The sequence below is a fragment of the Argopecten irradians genome, chromosome 5, assembly GCF_041381155.1.
Source record: "Argopecten irradians isolate NY chromosome 5, Ai_NY, whole genome shotgun sequence".
NCBI lineage: Eukaryota > Metazoa > Mollusca > Bivalvia > Pectinida > Pectinidae > Argopecten > Argopecten irradians.
Genome location: NC_091138.1, coordinates 32,834,909 through 32,855,130, shown reverse-complemented (window position 1 = coordinate 32,855,130; position 20,222 = coordinate 32,834,909). Strand labels below are relative to the sequence as shown.

Below are 20,222 nucleotides of genomic sequence, written 5' to 3'. Positions count from 1 at the left end.
AATGCTGCATATTTTTTACCTACAGTACATATGCCACAAACAGTAAAGGATGGATACTGTACAAATAAATAAATATATTAATAAAGAAAAAAAAATAAAAGTATTAATTGTGTCTGATTAGTGATTATTTAAAAAAAAAATCAGAAATATATATTATATGTTTCTGAAAAAAATGAAAGTAAAAAAAAAAGAATATTTTTAACCTTTCAGTGAAATTCACCCGTGGGAAAGTTTTACATAAAATTACCTTCCCTAACCACAAGTACGTCTACCGTTAATTTACTGTTTTTAAGATGTTGTCAGATTTTGTGACTTTGATAAAGTGCTCTTTATTACAGTTGTCTTCCGACTGGTCATGGATCATAGATATTACATTGTAACGTGCTACTGGTGATTCCGGATTTATGTACTTGTTCATATCCGGATGTTATCATATAACAGCCTAAAGAAGTCGGGCGTAACCTGAACTATCAGCAACTGGTACAAGGTGCGTGTATATTCCATGTTCCGTGTAATAAGTTTTCTCAAGCTTTCTCATACAGAATCTGAAGCCAAGACAACCTCGATACATTTAGACCAACGAACACAGAATAACGTTAGGAAATGAATCAAGGGGAAAAGATATCGATCCTTTCGCAACACGTAAGTAGGTCTAGTCTAAAAAGAAAATCAGGATTCCTTTTTTGCCGAAAAAAAGCTGAAAACGTTGCGTGTAAAAATCTATGTTATTATTTATGCTCATGTGTAACGCGTTGATTACATTGGTTTTTTATAACTATGAACATTGGTTTTTTAACTATGAACTTTCTAATTAACTTCTAATTAGTAGTGATCACCTATTACAGTATTTATTCAAAAAAGTTAATCTGTCGTTGTGTTTATTAGGCCTAGTGTTATCTTAGTTACCTTCCCTTGTTTTGTATTGACTACATATGTACTAAGGCCTACACTAGGCCAGGCCTGTATCAGCTGCTACCTATTCAATAATTCATTTTATTCCACACTATTGTCACCGCATTATGAATAACCCAGGTACTTGTACATGTATGATACACCTGTAGATACAAGATCCTAATAGGTCAATGCCTCTCCATAAGTGTTTACGCTTTCAACGACCGATGCTGCCATCAGCGAAGTAATGTAAGACAATTTAAGGGTTTGCACCTTGCATCTTCAGAATACTTTGATGTGGATCTGCCAAAGCAACCAACTGTTGAACCTTGGATGTAAATTTACGTACCTTAAATTCAAATGTACACATTAGATATATTATTATACCTCATGTTTAATATGACTGAAGGCAAGGCCTTAAAGGGCACAGCCAGATGTTTCAGTAACCATTAGGTAATAACACAACGAAAAAGTGCAATTTATGGAAATAACTGAGCAGAACACTCTGCTTATTTTTATTCTGATATATATTCACACTCTATCCTTGTCCCAAAACCCGCATTTGAGAAGAAAACCCCAATTAGAAAATAAAGAAATTTTATTTCCGTAACGGGTAGTCCATTTTTAGTCAGCTGATTATATTGGAAGGTGGTCTAAATCACTTGAACGTTTATAAATGAAGAGCGATAGCACTGAGCTTCTGTCGGATAAAGATAACCTTAAATGTGTCATATCCATAGTGATTACCCATGATTCCCCTCCCCATATATATATGTATGAAAAAATGGCAGCCCCAAACTGAAGCTGTCAGTGTGTAGGATTGGATTTTGAAGATTGGATTTTTTCTTATATTTTCGTGTATGTGTTACTTTAGAAGTGCTTTGCTCTTCGTGCCCTGGCACGAAGGGCTGCGCCCTTATAATTATGACAGTGTCTGTGATTAGTGGAAACACATCACAGGACAGGGAAATAAAACATTATTTTTCCCTAGGGGGAAATAAAACATCATATTTCCCTTGGTTGCATGCCCCTGTGGTGACGGCCTGTCTTTCACACGGAGTTATCCCCCCTTGCGATTGTATAACAATTGATGACCAAAGAGTAAAATGTCATTTTTTACTCATCGCAAGTTTAAGGAATATTTATCCAAGAACAGCGAATCGTGAAGTTTTTTGTATAATAAAAAAAAATTGTCCCCAGTGGCAATGTGATTTGAAGGTTTATTTACCCTCAGATGTAATATTTCCCTCAGGCAAGACCTTGGGGAAATATTAAGTACCTTTGGGTAAATAAACCTCCGTACATTGTATCACACTGCCACGGGGCCATAAATGCATATACCGGTATATATAGGGCAAATATATATGCTAATAACCAGCCAACTAGCGCTTAAATTGTTGAACCTGGGACCCTCCAAACATTTGCTATATAGGGATGCATATATATACACTATGTATATATGCAGATCTGCCTATAAGCTGTTGACCATTAAATAGCAATGAAATACCAAAGAGAGATTTGAACCTGAGAGCTGAACCAGTATCCTCCAAATTACATGGCAAATTATTTTTTGTAACAAAAATTACCAAACTCTTCTCCAGTTATCCAATAAAATAAATAACAGAAATATTGAAAAATGATTTTGATTTTTGGAAATGATGAATATCGATATTGTATATTTGTTCTACATATTTTTATTTTTATTGGAATGTTGATTTGCTAACTTAAAAATTGTGAAAATTTTTAGTAAAGGTTATTTCTACATATTTTTATTTTTATTGGAATGTTGATTTGCTAACTTAAGAATTGTGAAAATTTTTAGTAAAGGTTATTTCACATATATTGTATGTATCCATGCAAATTAAAATGTATTGATAACCTTTTTTTTTTCATTTTTCATTTATGTTGTGGTATTCTTTTTTATATATGAAAAGAAACTTTCAATGAATTGATATAAATTGTTGTATAAATATACAAAATGAGCTTAAAATTATGATTAAACTTCAAAGGGCCGATTGACTTGCAGCGTTGTTTTGACACATATTTGTGTATGAATTCGAAAATTGCGGCGGGTGATGAAGTCATGCGTTCACTGGGCCTTAATGTATTTTGAGAATTGTATTCTGAAATTTCCAGTATTGTTGATCGATGCGGCAAACAAGCTTGATCATTTTTCAGAAATAATTCATATTCAAGCAGCAATGAAACAATGTAGCAAGTATTTTTTGCATCCATATTACATACAAAACTTGCGGTAGTCATTGCACGCCAACTTTGCATGCTCCTATAACTCGTTCAACGAGACGCTTGATATGTACATGATATGAACAAGACTACCCTGGAATGGCGGTTGTTACAAGGAAGCATGGTTTCTTCAACTTCATGATTACAAACTTAGGTTAATAAATAAACATATTTGAAAGTGCAAATGCTTTAATTAGATGTTTGAGTCAGTAATGATACTAAAGTAATAATCTACCGCTGCTGATGCAAATCATTGATGCAAATATATAGAGTTGAAAAACAAAATTAAAGAAGGAAAAAATTATGACAGCACAACTTTTATGCAAATATATTCGAATAAGCGTACTTCAATTAGGTGGAGTCTTCTGTAATAGAAAGGAAAAGTGTTAAGAAGTCGTATAGATTTTGTTAGATTTGGGTAGTTTGTTCACATCCCGCCAAACTCTTTTGTACAATTAATTGAACTATACAGTATGATAATTAATTGTCCCCTCAAATTTGCATTTTATAACTCATAAACTCTGTGCAAATGGAAGTGTTTTTTTGGTCCGAACCAACCATTAGTTGTACAATATAGTTACCATTTTCGTTCATATGTCAAAACTACATTTTACTTTCAGTTAATGATTAAGATCATGAACATACTAAACTATAATATTGCATTTCTTCAGGTGTTGTACCAAAGTAGGGGGAAGGGAGGTAACTCCTGCTATTATTGGAATATGAAAATGCAAAACAATGTATCATGGATAGGTTTAAAAAAAAAATCACAGTATTTTGATTATAATGGGCTAAAAATCTAGCTATTATAGTATACATAGAGTGATTAATTGTATTGATAGAACCTTACACCTCAATTAACCTATAGTGTTAATTATAGCACCTACAAGAAATGAAATTAACATTGGAAAGTGTACAGGAGAGTGTACTTTATGAAATGCTCCTATCCCATGTATTAAACAATGTTTTACAACTGTGAAATGTTTATTACATTGGCATTTTATCCCATGTTACATGAAATTCAGGTTAGTTCATGTGTATAAACATGTGAATCATGAGGTAATATATATATAATTACGTCTCAAATGAAAGAAGGCAGATATATATATTATGTAAGTTTCTGTGACAGATTAATTAAAATGCCATTATTATGCATATATATTGTTCAAATATGGTGATTTTATATTATTCATCTACAAAATACCATTTGGTTCATTGATAAGCACTCCCTTTGTTACTTTTTAAACACCCATGGTGCTAATAACGCACCCCCTTTGTTACTTTTTTTTAAACACCCATGGTGCTAATTATGTTGAATAATTATCATAAGGTACCACAAAACTATTCGGTGATTTACAGAAAATTCTATGATTAGATCCTCATCAAATGTGGGTGCTCTATGTTAAAGGGTAAAATTGCATCCATCTGTCTTTTCCTATTGAATTAGATCAGGATTGATAAATTATATGTTTGCCTAAATTCCAATTCGACCCAGGATTTTATGATTGTAGGCCTAGCTAGGTAGGAAGATGGGGCTTAATTAGCTAAGTTGGTAGAAAAGTAGTTTTATTCTGTTTACAAAGTTCATTTTAATCATTCCATCTTTGTTTTTTTTTGCAATTTTATGTACATTATAAAGGCATGGTACATATTTTGATATGTATTTTCTATCATGATTGTCGAAGACGAGTACCATGACAAGCATTTGCCAATAAAATAAATAATAAACAAACATTAATGAAAGTGGCATACTGTACTTTATGAAGTAGATACAATATTGTAATAAAATGATTTGAATTCGATTCAAGTAGATCAAGCAAGGACTCATGATTAACTAATCATGATCACCAGAAGTCAATAACGATATGGTTCAGAGGTTAAAAGGTCATTGTGTGAAAAGTCAAGGTCACTGGGTCACCGTCTTGCATTTTAACATGAAGCAAGTAAATTCCAGGAGTTTATGTTCCCCACTTTACCACATTTAGAATATGGGATATATCATTTGAATATCTTTCAGTGTCCAATGATAGCATGAGAGATAGTCCTGCAGTGTAAAATCAGTAACAGAAGAGAAAACAGCTATTATTCTATTATGGCCCTTTCCAGAGGGAACTGTTCTCCTGTAGTGTTGTCTGGTGAGGTGTAGTCACGGAGTCAAAGAAAAGGGGACTGATAATACTTGCCAGACAACAATATAGGAGAACTGTTCCCATGGGAAAGAGCCACAATAGATTTGGTACATCACATGACATTCATTATATTTATGATGTCATATATTTGGTCGTATGCTCATTCCTGGGGGAATATACTGTGGTATAGTTCCCTTAGTCAGGTATAGTCTCCCGTAGAAGGATATAGGGAACTGTCACAAAATAGACCGTGGCTGTTATCCAATCGCATTCCTAGTATTTATCATGTGAATCGTACTATATACAAATAAAGCAGCGAAATAAAACAACATATTTCAGTTTGTAAAATAGTATGGGTATTTATTCTTAAGGCTCTTAGTTTGTCTGGAGCAGTATGTTTGTTTAGGAGTATGTGATGAATAAATAAACACCTTTATCCCTTTTTCTGGCTACAGCAGCTGTTACCAGCATCGTTTATTGCTTAGTTGATATAGTTGTGTAGTAAAGCTGCTTAGTGATACCAATGGTAAGACTTTGTTTGCCTAGCACTAATCCAGTTTGTATGTATTTCACACAGATGTAGTACATTTATCTTGCAGACTGGATTTATTGTCCCAGGTAAAAAGATTACTTAATCGATTAATAGCTCTATGATAGATTATAGTGTAGGTTAATACATTTTTGAGAACACTGTAATTCAAATTCCATATTCGTTAGCAATGGAATTTCTCACAAGGTTCATGACATACATCCTGCCCTTTTATCAACTAAAAAAAATGTTTGTTTGTTTGATTTTATGTCCTTTTAACAGTCAGGGTCATTTGAGGATGTGATAGGCCAAAAAACCAGCTCTGCAATCAGTACCTGGCAACTGCCCCGCATAGGATTCAAACTCATGACCCGGAGGTGGAGGACTTGTAGCTATATATATATAGTAATTATAATATGTCAAGATATTTTAACCACTCGCAATTGACCACTGCGGCCCCTTTAAAAAAAAGATATACATACATGTGTAAATAATGTTGAACACTCAATTTTATATGTAAAATGTATAGTAGTAAATTAGTAATTATATATATATATATAAAAAAAAACATGAAATTGTATATGATCAGTAGTGGCAAAAGTTAAAGCAGATATCAATCTTATTGTGTAATGTGTATATTCACTGCATTCATTTTATTTGTGCTTTATACAATGTACATGCCAGAAAACACATGATTTATAAATGTGATGCATATTCTGTGTCGTGTTCCTGTCAAAAACACATATGCAATGATATATAATGATATGCATCAACTTGTATATATGTAAAGGATATTTGAATTTAAACAACTTATTGTAACATGTTGTTAAAAGGGGAAAAACTTCAATGATCTATTAGTTGACAGTAATTTGTGGATCTCTTTCGTTTATTCTTCGTCTCTTGTTGGCTTCAACAAAATATACACTGTCACTAATATTAACACATTGTTTCTCTTTTTGTCCCTTTATAAACAATGTATCTCTTTGTCCCATATACACAATATTTCTCATTAGATTTCAATTCTTTTAAAATAGTTAACAGCATGTCTCTTTGTCCTCTATAAACAATTTGTCTCTTTGTCCTCTATGAACAATGTGTCTCTTTGTCCTCTATGAACAATTTGTCTCTTTGTCCTCTATGAACAATGTGTCTCTTTGTCCTTTATAAACAATGCGTCTCTTTTTCCTCTATAAACAATTTGTCTCTTTGTCCTATATATATATGAACAATGTGTCTCTTTGTCTTCAATAAACAATGTGTCTTTTTGTCCTCTATAAACAATGTGTCTCTTTGTCCTCTATGAACAATTTGTCTCTTTGTCCTCTATGAACAATTTGTCTCTTTGTCCTCTATGAACAATGTGTCTCTTTGTCCTCTATGAACAATGTGTCTCTTTGTCCTTTATAAACAATGCGTCTCTTTTTCCTCTATAAACAATTTGTCTCTTTGTCCTCTATAAACGATGTGCCTCTTTGTCCTCTATAAACAATGTGTCTCTTTGTCCTCTATGAACAATTTGTCTCTTTGTCCTCTATGAACAATTTGTCTCTTTGTCCTCTATGAACAATTTGTCTCTTTGTCCTCTATGAACAAAGTGTCTCTTTGTCCTCTATAAACAATGTTTCTCTTTGTTCTCTATGAACCATGTTTCTCTTTGTCCTCTATGAACAATGTTTCTCTTTGTCCTCTATGAACAATGTGTCTCTTTGTCCTTTATAAACAATGCGTCTCTTTTTCCTCTATAAACAATTTGTCTCTTTGTCCTCTATGAACAATTTGTCTTTTTGTCCTCTATGAACAATGTGTCTCTTTGTCCTCTATAAACAATGTGTCTCTTTGTTCTCTATAAACCATGTTTCTCTTTGTCCTCTATGAACAATGTGTCTCTTTGTCCTCTATGAACAATGTGTCTCTTTGTCCTTTATAAACAATGCGTCTCTTTTTCCTCTATAAACAATTTGTCTCTTTGTCCTCTATGAACAATGTGTCTCTTTGTCCTCTATGAACAATGTGTCTCTTTGTCCTTTATAAACAATGCGTCTCTTTTTCCTCTATAAACAATTTGTCTCTTTGTCCTATATATATATGAACAATGTGTCTCTTTGTCTTCAATAAACAATGTGTCTTTTTGTCCTCTATAAACAATGTGTCTCTTTGTCCTCTATGAACAATTTGTCTTTTTGTCCTCTATAAACAATTTGTCTCTTTGTCCTCTATGAACAATTTGTCTTTTTTTACTCTATGAACAATGTGTCTCTTTGTCCTTTATAAACAATGCGTCTCTTTTTCCTCTATAAAAAATTTGTCTCTTTGTCCTCTATAAACGATGTGCCTCTTTGTCCTCTATAAACAATGTGTCTCTTTGTCCTCTATGAACAATTTGTCTTTTTGTCCTCTATAAACAATTTGTCTCTTTGTCCTCTATGAACAATTTGTCTTTTTGTCCTCTATGAACAAAGTGTCTCTTTGTCCTCTATAAACAATGTTTCTCTTTGTCCTCTATGAACAATGTTTCTCTTTGTCCTCTATGAACAATGTTTCTCTTTGTCCTCTATGAACAAAGTGTCTCTTTGTCCTCTATAAACAATTTGTCTCTTTGTCCTCTATGAACAATGTGTCTCTTTGTCCTCTATGAACAATGTGCCTCTTTGTCCTCTATAAACAATGTGTCTCTTTGTCCTCTATGAACAATTTGTCTTTTTGTCCTCTATAAACAATTTGTCTCTTTGTCCTCTATGAACAATTTGTCTTTTTGTCCTCTATGAACAATGTGTCTCTTTGTCCTCTATAAACAATGTGTCTTTTTGTCTTCAATAAACAATGTGTCTCTTTATCCTCTATGAACAATGTTTTTTTCCTCTATGAACAATGTGTCTGTGTTCAATATTCAATGTGTCTTTTTGTCTTCTAAAAACAATTTGTTTCTAAAAATTTGTCTTCTATAAACAATTTGTCTCTTTGTCTTTATAAACCATGTGTCTATGTGTCTTTTAATTTGTAACCAATTTATCTCTTTGTCATCTATAAACAATTATCTTTTCCCTCTATAAACAATGTGTCTTTTTGTCCTTTCTAAATAAAGTATCTATTTTGTCCTCTATTAACAGTGTGTCTCTTTGTCCCCTATACTTAACAAAGTATCTCTTTTTTTCCTCTATAAAGAATGTGTTTTTTTGTCCTTTAACAACAAAGTATCTCTTTTTAGGTCACCTGAGACAAAGTCTCAAGAGACTTATTCTAGTCGCCTTTTGTCCGTCGTCGTCCGCCGTCCGTCATATTTCCGTAAACAATTTACATTTTCGACTTCTTCTCCAAAACTGCTGAAGCAATTTCAATGAAATTTTGCACAAACCTTCTAAGGCATAAGGCCAATCAAAATTGTGAATTATATGGTCCCCACCCCCCAGGGGGCTGTGGGAGGGGCCAAAAGGGGTAAAATTGAGTAAAATTTCAAAAATCTTCTTCTCTACTCGCAGATGTGGTAGGATCAAATACTCTTCATAGATAGAAAGGTCTTATGGTCCTTTACAAAATTGTGAATTGTATGACCCGGGGGTCTCTTAGTTTCCCCCTGGGGAGGAGGTTAAGTTTACTATAGTTTATATTGGGAAAACATATTTTTGAGCATTATTTGGTCATTTGTAATAGGAAATGGGTCAAATGTTGTCAGAATTATCAGTATGAGATGGCCATTTAATCTAATGAACAAATTTTTAATGACTGATCCCCAGGGGCCTTAGGGGCGGGGTCAAAAGGGGTCAAATAGGCTAAAACTTCAAAAATCTTCTTCTGAAATTCTGGAAATGGTAGAATCAAATACTTTTCATAAATAGAAAGGTCTTAAGGTCCTTTACAAAAATTGTGAATTATATGACCCTGGGGTCTCACGTTTCCCCCTGGGGAGGCCAGGGGGGTCAAGTTTACTATATAGTTTATATAGGGAAAACACATTTATGAGCATTTTTTGCTCAATTTTTATTGGAAACGAGTCAAACTTGGTTAGAATTATTAGCCTTAGATAGCATTTTAACATCATATCCATATTGGTCCAGGCCAACCCCTGGGGGCGGGGCCAAAAAAGGTCAAATAGGCTAAAACTTCAAAAATATCCATCTAAAATTCTGGAAATGATAGAATCAAATACACTTTATAGATGAAAAGGTCTTAAAGTTTGTTTTATAAAAATTGTAAATTATATGACCCTGGGGTCTCATGTTTCCCCTTGGGGAGGGGGTCAAGTTTACTATAGTTTATATAGATAAACACATTAATGAGCATTTTTTGCTCAATTTTCATAGGAAATGAGTCAAACTTGGTTAGCATTATTAGCCTGAGATAGCATTTTAATATCATATCCACATTGGTCCTGGCAGACCCCCTGGGGGCAGAGGGGCGGGGCTAAAAAAGGGTCAAGTAGGCTAAAACTTCAAAAATCTTCTAAAATTCTGGAAATAGTAGAATCAAATAATTATAGATGGAAAGGTTTTAAGGTGTTTTATAAAAATTGTGAATTATATGACCTTGGGGTCTCACGTTACCCCCTGGGGAGGGGACAAGTTTACTTTAGTTTATATAGGAAAAACATATTTGTGAACATTATTTGCCCAATTTTCATAGGAAATTAGTCAAACTTGATTAGAATTATTAGCCTAAGATATAGCATTTTAACATCCATATCCGTCCTTGATGACCCCCTGGGGGACCAGAGAGGCAGGACCAAACAGGGTCAAAATGATTAAAATTTCAAAAAATACCTCTAAGTTCACAGGTTTGATGGAAGCAAATACTCTTCATAGTCTAAAAAGTCAAATTTATAAATCACTGACCAACTTCAAGGCCCAGCATATAGTGTTTATATGTCTTTAATTTGTTTCATTATTTGTTTCATTATATATTCTAACTCAGGTGACCGATAAGGCCCATTGGCCTCTTATTTCATCTATTTAAACAATATGTCTTATTGTCCTTTCCAAACAAACTGTCTCTTTGTCCTCTATAAACAATTTGTCTGATTTTCCTTTGTAAAACAATTTGTCTGATTGTCCTCTATAAACAAAGTGTCTCTTTGTCCTCTGTAAACAAAGTAAAACTTTTTGTCCTCTATAAACAATTGTCTGATTGTCCTTTCTTTTGTAAACAACAATTTGTCTGATTGTCCTTTGTAAACAAAGTATCTCTTTGTCCTCTATAAACAATTTGTCTGATTGTCCTTTGTAAACAAAGTGTCTCTTTGTCCTCTATAAACAATTTGTCTGATTGTCCTTTGTAAACAAAGTGTCTCTTTGTCCTCTATAAACAAAGTATCTCTTTGTCCTCTATATACAATTTGTCTGATTGTCCTTTGTAAACAAAGTATCTCTTTGTCCTCTATAAACAATTTGTCTGATTGTCCTTTGTAAACAAAGTGTCTCTTTGTCCTCTATAAACAATTTGTCTGATTGTCCTTTGTAAACAAAGTATCTCTTTGTCCCCTATAAACAATTTGTCTGATTGTCCTCTATAAACAAAGTGTCTCTTTGTCCTCTATAAACAAAGTGTCTCTTTATCCTCTATAAACAATTTGTCTGATTGTCCTTTGTAAACAAAGTATCTCTTTTTTGTCCTCTATAAACAATTTGTCTGATTGTCCTTTGAAAACAAAGTATATCTTTGTCCTCTCTATAAACAATTTGTCTGATTGTCCTTTGTAAACAAAGTGTCTCTTTGTCCTCTAGTATATAAATGTATCTATTTGTTCTGTGTAATTGTTGCTCTTTGTCCCAATATAAACAACCATATTTCTCATTCTCCCATAGACAATATTTTTTGTCTCCTATAAACAACTTGTGTCTTTAATTTCCCCTAACTTGTCTTATAACGACTATGATCTACTATACAAATCATGTTTTTAACCTCTTACTAAAAATAGTTTGGGTTATTTTTGTCCACCGCAAATACTTTATTTTCTGACATTGTCCAATACAATACAAGAATATGCATTAATTCATTAGATTTGCTAATTTATATTCCCATTTCTAAAGAATAATAACAAAAGTACACATATCACACTGAATTTGATGATTATCCCCATTCTTAAATGAAATATCTACAAACCTGTACAATGTAGCAAACTCCCATTTGAACTTATAAACCAGCATGACATTTAAGTTACTGAAAAGTAACGACATTGCTTACAAAATGAAAACACTTTCAGAGTAAATTGGCTCAGAGTACCTTCATGTGAAATCGCTTTTTCAATTAGTAGAATTCTAATGACTGTCAATTTAAACTTGAGAGACTGTCAGTGTATATAAAAGGACATTGGCTGTCATAATTGATATTTTGCCCCAAGGTTGTACACATGTAGATACAGAGGTACAGCCCCTAGCTCTATAGATAGTTATCATGGTAGAAATTGTATTAGTCTGCAAGTACTTGATTTGATTAAGTTCTCAGTCAATCAAAACTGCTAATATTACCTCAACCATTTCTGTATGTTTTTGTTGTCTTGAAAAAGATGTTGGCATTTCTATACATCACAAATTATTGAACCTTTGATGGGAAATCCATTTTTATGCTCAGTTAGATTATACATGGAAAATGCATTAGGTTTTTTACAGAGTGATAATATATTTGGTTGAACACATAGTTAATGGGCCTGTTTGATTGTTAATTAATATGCTGTTTTACCTGGAACAGGACAATATGTCATATTTATTGATACGGACACATTATAGTATTTAATTAACACCTCATGGCCTTTCTGTAATTTAAAGGTTCAGAATTAGATGTAGGAATTAATACGGTATATTGTTTTGAAATTATGATTTTGTAATCATGGTGTACAACACTGGAGATTATATATATATATATGTCTGACTGCAGGATCAAAATTCCTGTACATCCTAATGATAAATGCCCTCTCCCCCCCCCCCTTCCACCTCCTTGCTGACCTACATCCAGTCTCCACCCTTATAATATTACCTGGCCCACAAGTTTAAAATATATAGCTGGTTCATGATAATTAGCTAGTTGGCCTAGTCCTCACCCCTCATACACCTGCATGTTTCAAAAACTAGTGCCACATTACCAATATTGTCAACTTCAGTGCTTTCCTACAAGTTATACAAATAGGCTTATCAGCCCCACCCCTCCTTGCCCAGTAGCTATATATAGCTAGTACCTGAACCGTTTAACGTTCCCAAATTTGCGTTTCGTTTGCGTTTGCGTTATTTCCGTTAGCAATCGTTAGCGTTAGCAATCGTTTATCGTTAATCGTTATCGTTTGCGTTAGCAATCGTTAATCGTTAGTTGCGTTTACAATCGTTTGCGTTAGAAATCGTTTGCGTTAATCGTTAGCAGGACCCACTTCCGCTAACGTTAGCCACTAAAAATAGAACCAAATGCCGGTGAGATGCTTTGACGATCCGGATATGATATTACGTTTACCGCTTCGTGTAGAAGCGATTATCATAACATCTATGAAATAAAAAAAAATATAAAAAAGTGTATTGTATTGCATTCTATATCTCTTTTGGATGTATATATGTTTGTTAGATGTGGTTGAAATAAAAAATATGTACAGTAACAAGATCGCATACATGACGTACGCTCCTATCTGTGAAAACGTTCTGAAATACTCGTATTTAAATGACATTTCAAAACTTAATGTGATTATCACTTTTTTACCATTATTATCAGAAACGTAGTTACTATGATTTCTGCGAAAGCAATTCAAATATTAACGAAACTGTCTTACAGAATATTAATGTCAAAAGCATTATTTTAGAAAGAATCCACGACAACTGAAAGATTACACAAGAAAATAGCTAAACAGATAATAAAAATATAAAAATGTTATTACAGACACGCTGCATAATATTCGTCTTGTTATGTTAAATATTATCAATGTACGAAGAACGCAAAAAAGACTCGGGAGATTTGTAAATAAATTCGTGAAAAAAAATCATTAATATGACGAGTTTGAACACGGGGAATAGGTGAGATTTGGCATTTACATGTACATATTTTTCAAACGCAATTAATTAGTACTTGTATCTATATGAAAATGGAATGAATGATGTAAATGTTTGCAATGTACGAGTCAAGGACGTATAAATCCTTGGTACGAGTATACCTACAACTACATAAAGAACACGTGTAGAGAATTCGAACTGTGCAGGGGTACATGTATCTGTACGTTACATTGTAAGCCTTCACACGTACTGTACGCGTGTCAAATCAGACACGGATATATACGTTTAGCTCATATCAATAAAAACTGGACAGTCACATTCTCACATGTGTTCGTTGTTATTTGTACCTGGATCTTTTCAATTCCCAGCGTGACGCGCACGGGTATTTTACCTGCACAGGTTTATAGGTCACGACTGGTGTTACCTTGTGTCGACCCCCTGTAGCTGGCCACGGGCGGAGTTCACCTGTAATTAACACCTTCTTGGGAGGGAGATTAACTGTATACCCAACTTACCTGTGCCCCGTACAAAAATGTACACTGTGACAGTACATTTCACGGACATAATTTATATGTACTGTCGTATTTCAAAATTTTGATGTGTGCAATATGCTTTCCTATAGATTACGGTGGAATGAATTAGCTTACACTTATACATTGTATGAATAATTAATTTGTTTAAACTGTAAATTGAGGAGTTGCTTGATGTGAAATGTGATCAAATAACTATATTTCTTACACCAGTTACAAATATACGTAGACAATTTTACAGTTATCTTCAGTGTACATACATGTATGCATGTGCATCACTATCTTCATCGTCGTTGTCATCAATGATTATGCATAATTGAAATTAATTTGAATATAAACAACTGGAAGTGAAATATTTTTCATTCTTTATATCTTTATTATATGCATGAACTATAAAATGAGAGAACTGTAAATGGCGAAACACGAATTCAAATGTTCAATCTTTAATCTTTATTACAGTAGCTGTGGCGTATGTACGTGCATTTGTAAATGTACATGTACGACCCTAGTCAATTGTAAGCAATGAGCTTTTATGAATGCACACCCTAGTAATATACAGGTGTAATCCGTTATGAAACAAATATTCCGAGAATACAATTTTCCATGATAAGCGGAAGAGCCTTTCGACAATCTGAAAAAAAACCCTGAAACTTGTGATTGATGCGGGAAACACTATAAGATGTTAATTATTACCATTGTTGAGTTATGGAACATCGATAATAGAAATCAAACATATAGATGAAAATTTGATTTACAGCATTTTAAATGTGTTTTAGTCCGAATGATTCTGACTATCTATCCGGATGTCAGTATAAAAAGCGGATAGATAGTCAGAATCATTCGGACTAAATGTGTTTGTGTGAAAATATTTCCATTTAAAGTACATGTACCAGTATACGCATGATCGCTTCACTAATTATATATAAAGTTATGACATTGTGACGGTAATATTATTAATACAGTGTTGTTGTAACAATTTGTTTGTTATTTCTTAAAATGTCGGACAAATATGACACTTAGAATAATACAATTCTCTCTTAATACATACGGTTGTACAAGTAATTTGTAAACGTACGTGTGAAGTGGAAACTTCGTATCGAGTACAGTCGTGTTTGACTTCATTGTGTGATTATCAGTAAAGAGATGTTGTAACAATTTGTTATTTCTTAAAATATCGGGTAAATATGACACTTTAGAATAATACCATTCTTTCTCCATACATACAGTTGCACATGTCATTCATTTTGTAAACGTACATTATTTTGTCCATGGAAACTTTGCATCGAGTACTGTCGTCTTTGACTTCATCGTGTCCATATAGTTTTCATAGGCAAATGTTTATATGATATACAGAAACTTTAATCCCGAACATACTCCAGTTTTGCCTGTACTTTCGTTTGTATTTCAAAACATCAAGATCCGTAATTCATTTACCGTCAAGCCGTGTCCGTGATTATAACAATGGTATTTCCGGTTTATCATAGCCGATCGTTTTGCGTTTTGCGTTAATCGTTAATCGTTAGCCGGTATTGCGTTAATCGTTTATCGTTAATCGTTAATCGTTAGCGTTAGCAATCGTTAGCGTTAGCTAACGGACGATTTTCTTGCGTTGCGTTTGCGTTAGGCTGGGAACGTTAAACGGTTCAGGTACTGTAGCTAGTCACCCTTAGTCCTCACTCGTCATAGCTGGCCAACAAGTTTGCCCCCACTCATATTCGCTGGCCCATGAGCTGGTCACCATATTTGCAGTTGCATTGTATATGTGCACCCCTTCAAAAACAAGCTAATCCCAAATACATATCCTCATACACTTATATTTGTGTAGCTGCTATATATGGCCAACAAGCTATAGCTGGCCTGCCTACTAGCTATATAGAGACCCCCATCTCCCACACCTGAAGTCAGGGACAGGGTACCTCCTCCTCCAGCTGCTGTTGTCCTATTTTTCCTTGATCTTTGTAGCTATAAAAGTATGTAGGTGATGTAAGATACGAGGTAAACTGGGTCATTTAAATGGGTGTTGTGACAAAGAACAAACAAAAGTTGAGCATGATATTAATTCGTTTAGTCATAGCAAGTGATAAAGAACCCTAAATTGCCAATGGTCGCATTTATTTTAGGTCTGGATATTGAACTGGGTGATTTTGTGTGTCTTCATGTTCTAGAAATAGACCCCACAATTTTGTTCTAGAATTGAACCCCTTAACTGTGATCTAGAAATGCACCTCTCTAGTGAAATCTATGTTATAATTTATCACCTCAAAGTGATTCAAAGTCACTCTGCACCCATAAGGGGTACTTCTAGATAATAAGGGGTACTAAAAAAATATCTTTGCTAATTAATTCATAAATATTTGTAATTATAATTCAGTGTACCAATATACACAGTTTCACTTTAATAATGATAAATACATTGTTCATGATCATTGGACTGTAAAATACAGTTACTGTTACACTCTCTTAGTATATATGTTCTTGATGTTGCAATAACTTGATTAGAGCAAAACCGTAGAAAATGAAAATAGCAAGAAGAGTTTGAGCGATCTAGATCTATACCAATATATATACATTTGTGTAGTAAGATGTCGGTGATACACAGTGTCGTGAACTTGTATATGTAGTGTTGGACAGTCGTTAACACCTGGGATAGGTAGAAAGGTTTCCCTGGTGTGGCCTCCGATGACATCGGTACAAACTCCATGTAACAGCTGGATAAATGGCTGTGTATATATAAAAGTAGATTTTAGCATCTCTATTTACACGTAGACACAACTTCTTACCCAAAAGATCATGGCTTCTCTCAATCTGCAGTTTGCTTTTAATCAGGTAGGTTTGTTTAAATAACAGATCACTTCTGTTTATTTCTGGGATTTTTTATACGTTGTAAACCGTTTAATTTTTAGTTAAAAAATTTGGTGCAAAATTAAAAAAAAAATTAAGCCCAATGTTTACTTTGTGTTTTCGCAATAATTGTGTCTTTTATTTTATATTAATTTAAATGTAGATACAGCAAATGTAATTCTGGCTGTGTTAATATACTGATGGTATGAAATATCTGGCAGAAAGTGTGACCACAAAAATATTTACAATTTCAGTATGTAAACCAACTAAGTTTGGCAGCATTTAAATTTTGCTTTTTCCTGCCAATGACTATTTCATGGCAATTTAATTTCGCAAGTAACAATTAAAACATTCTCTTGAAGTGTGCTAATTATTGAAATTGTTCATGAATTTTCATATAAGCCTGCAAAGTTCGCAAAATTGAATCTAATGCGTAAATAAGTATAATTTACAGTATATGAACATTTTTTATAAAAATTGATTATTAAACTGTAATGTGGAAAAAAAAAACTTTGTAAGAAATTTTAGTGTATCAGCTTTATAGAATAGTATTAGTACAAAATTACATAATTGAATGATATCACCAAATTAAATAGTTTGATATGAAATTGACTGTTTCGAAAACTAAATTAGATCGATATAAAGTCAATGTATAAAGCCATTAGAGTCCAAAGATCACTTTCTTGATAACTTTTATAGGCATTGAATGATAAATTACTGTAGGCAAGGTGATTGAATATTTGTCCAATGTACTACCAGGTTATAGGTCCATGCTACCTATTGGCCATGCCTCAGTAATGTAAACCAACTATCAATTTACTTTCAACCTATGTAAATTCACGAAAGTTTATATTTGCGAATAAGTAATTCCCAAATATGTATTGAATGGAAATTTTAACAAATTTTCATTCTGCGAACTTGTTTGAAACTAAAATTGACTTCAAATTCTATGTGGTGCAGTTGCAATGGAGGCACTAATTATACTGCTGGTCGGTGTTTTTTCTTCGGGTACTCTCCAGCTCGCTTTCCTCCACCTTATAAACCTGGCATATATTGTTAAATGACTCTAGCTATTAATAGGATGTTAAACTAAACAGATCAAATCAAACCTCACAGTGATGAAGACCATTTGCTTTTATTAATTGTCTTGATATTAAAGCTCATGATCACAATTTGAAGATCATTTCTGCTTTAATTGATTGTCAGGATGAAACTTTGACCTCAAGAGTAAAGATCTTAAAGCTTAACTGACAAGTCCATTGTCCTGATGGTCAAAGACCCTTAGCTTTAATTGTCCTAATATAGAACCAGGCAGTGTTAAAGATCCTTAGCTTTAATTGTCCAAATATAGAACCAGACAGTATTAAAGATCCTTAGCTTTAATTGTCCTAATATAGAACCTGGCAGTGTTAAAGATCTTTAGCTTTAATTGTCCTAATATAGAACCTGGCAGTGTTAAAGATCCTTAGCTTTAATTGTCCTAATATAGAACCTGGCAGTGTTAAAGATCCTTAGCTTTAATTGTCCTAATATAGAACCTGGCAGTGTTAAAGATCCTTAGCTTTAATTGTCCTAATATAGAACCTGGCAGTGTAAAAGATATTTAGCTTTAATTGTCCTAATATAGAACCTGGCAGTGTTAAAGATCCTTAGTTTTAATTGTCCTAATATAGAACCTGGCAGTGTTAAAGATCCTTAGCTTTAATTGTCCTTATAAAGAACCTGGCAGTGTTAAAGATCTTCAGCTTTAATTGTCCTAATATAGAACCTGGCAGTTTTAAAGATCCTTAGCTTAAATTGTCCTAATAAAGAACCTGGCAGTGTTACAGATCCTTAGCTTTAATTGTCCTAATATAGAACCTGGCAGTGTTAAAGATCCTTAGCTTTTATTGTCCTAATATAGAACCTGGCAATGCTAAAGATACTAAGCTTTAATTGTCCAGAACCTGGCAGTGTTAAAGATCCTAAGCTTTAATTGTCCTTATAAAGAATCTGGCAGTGTTAAAGATCCTCAGCTTTAATTGTCCTAATATAGAACCTGGCAGTGTTAAAGATCCTTAGCTTTAATTGTCCTAATATAGAACCTGGCAGTGTTAAAGATCCTTAGCTTTAATTGTCCTAATATAGAACCTGGCAGTGTTAAAGATCCTTAGCTTTAATTGTCCTAACATAGAACCTGGTAATGTTAAAGATCCTTAGCTTTAATTGTCCTTATAAAGAACCTGGCAGTGTTAAAGATCATCAGCTTTAATTGTCCAGAACCTGGCAGTGTTAAAGATCCTAAGCTTTAATTGTCCTTATAAAGAACCTGGCAGTGTTAAAGATCCTCAGCTTTAATTGTCCTTATATAAAACCTGGCAGTGTTAAAGATCCTTAGCTTTAATTGTCCTAATAAAGAACCTGGCATTATTACAGATCCTTAGCTTTAATTGTCCTAATATAGAACCTGGCAGTGTTAAAGATCCTAAGCTTTAATTGTCCAGAACCTGGCAGTGTTAAAGATCCTAAGCTTTAATTGTCCAGAACCTGGCAATGTTAAAGATCCTTAGCTTTAATTGTCCTTATATAGAACCTGGCAGTGTTAAAGATCCTAAGCTTTAATTGTCCAGAACCTGGCAATGTTAAAGATCAGTATCTTTAATTGTCCTTATATAGAACCTTGCAATGTTAAGGATCCTCAGCTTTAATTGATTTATCCTGATGGAATGTTCAAGGTTAAAGATTCTGCTTTAGTTAATAGTATCACACCCTGATGTAGACCGTCGATTACACCATGTACATGTTCTGGTGGAACCTCGCATGGCTAAGGTCCTCTGCTGAAGACATCTTGATATAGAAGGTCACAGTTCTCACAAGGATCTTATCTGAACTTATCTTTAGTTCATTGCCGTGGTAGAACCTCACCATAAATAGCATTATAATTAGCTGTTCTCAAATAGAATTTGGCATCAGTCATTATACATTATCAGTTATAATTGTATTATGAGTACCTCTAATTCCTTGTTCCCATCCATATGTGTTAATTTAAAATGTCATTTATTCAATTTCACACCATCTTGACAAAAAATCTGAAGGTTATGTATCTCAAATTATTCACTGTTTA

At 33.5% G+C, this 20,222-nt stretch overlaps 1 protein-coding gene across 2 annotated transcripts in view; it reads left to right on the top strand.

Annotated features, from left to right (window-relative positions):
* Positions 1 to 483: 483 nt before the first annotated feature.
* LOC138323577 (bifunctional 3'-phosphoadenosine 5'-phosphosulfate synthase-like) overlaps positions 484 to 20,222 on the top strand; it is a 41,506-nt gene continuing 21,767 nt past the window's right edge. Inside the window, exon 1 of one of the 2 annotated variants that reach the window (XM_069268279.1) lies at positions 484 to 642. In XM_069268279.1, coding sequence (XP_069124380.1) covers positions 604 to 642 — 39 coding nt within the window. In that variant the 5' untranslated portion in view covers positions 484 to 603. Of the gene's footprint in view, positions 643 to 16,888; positions 17,105 to 20,222 lie in introns of those variants that run through there. The other variant, XM_069268280.1, reaches the window with a different exon arrangement.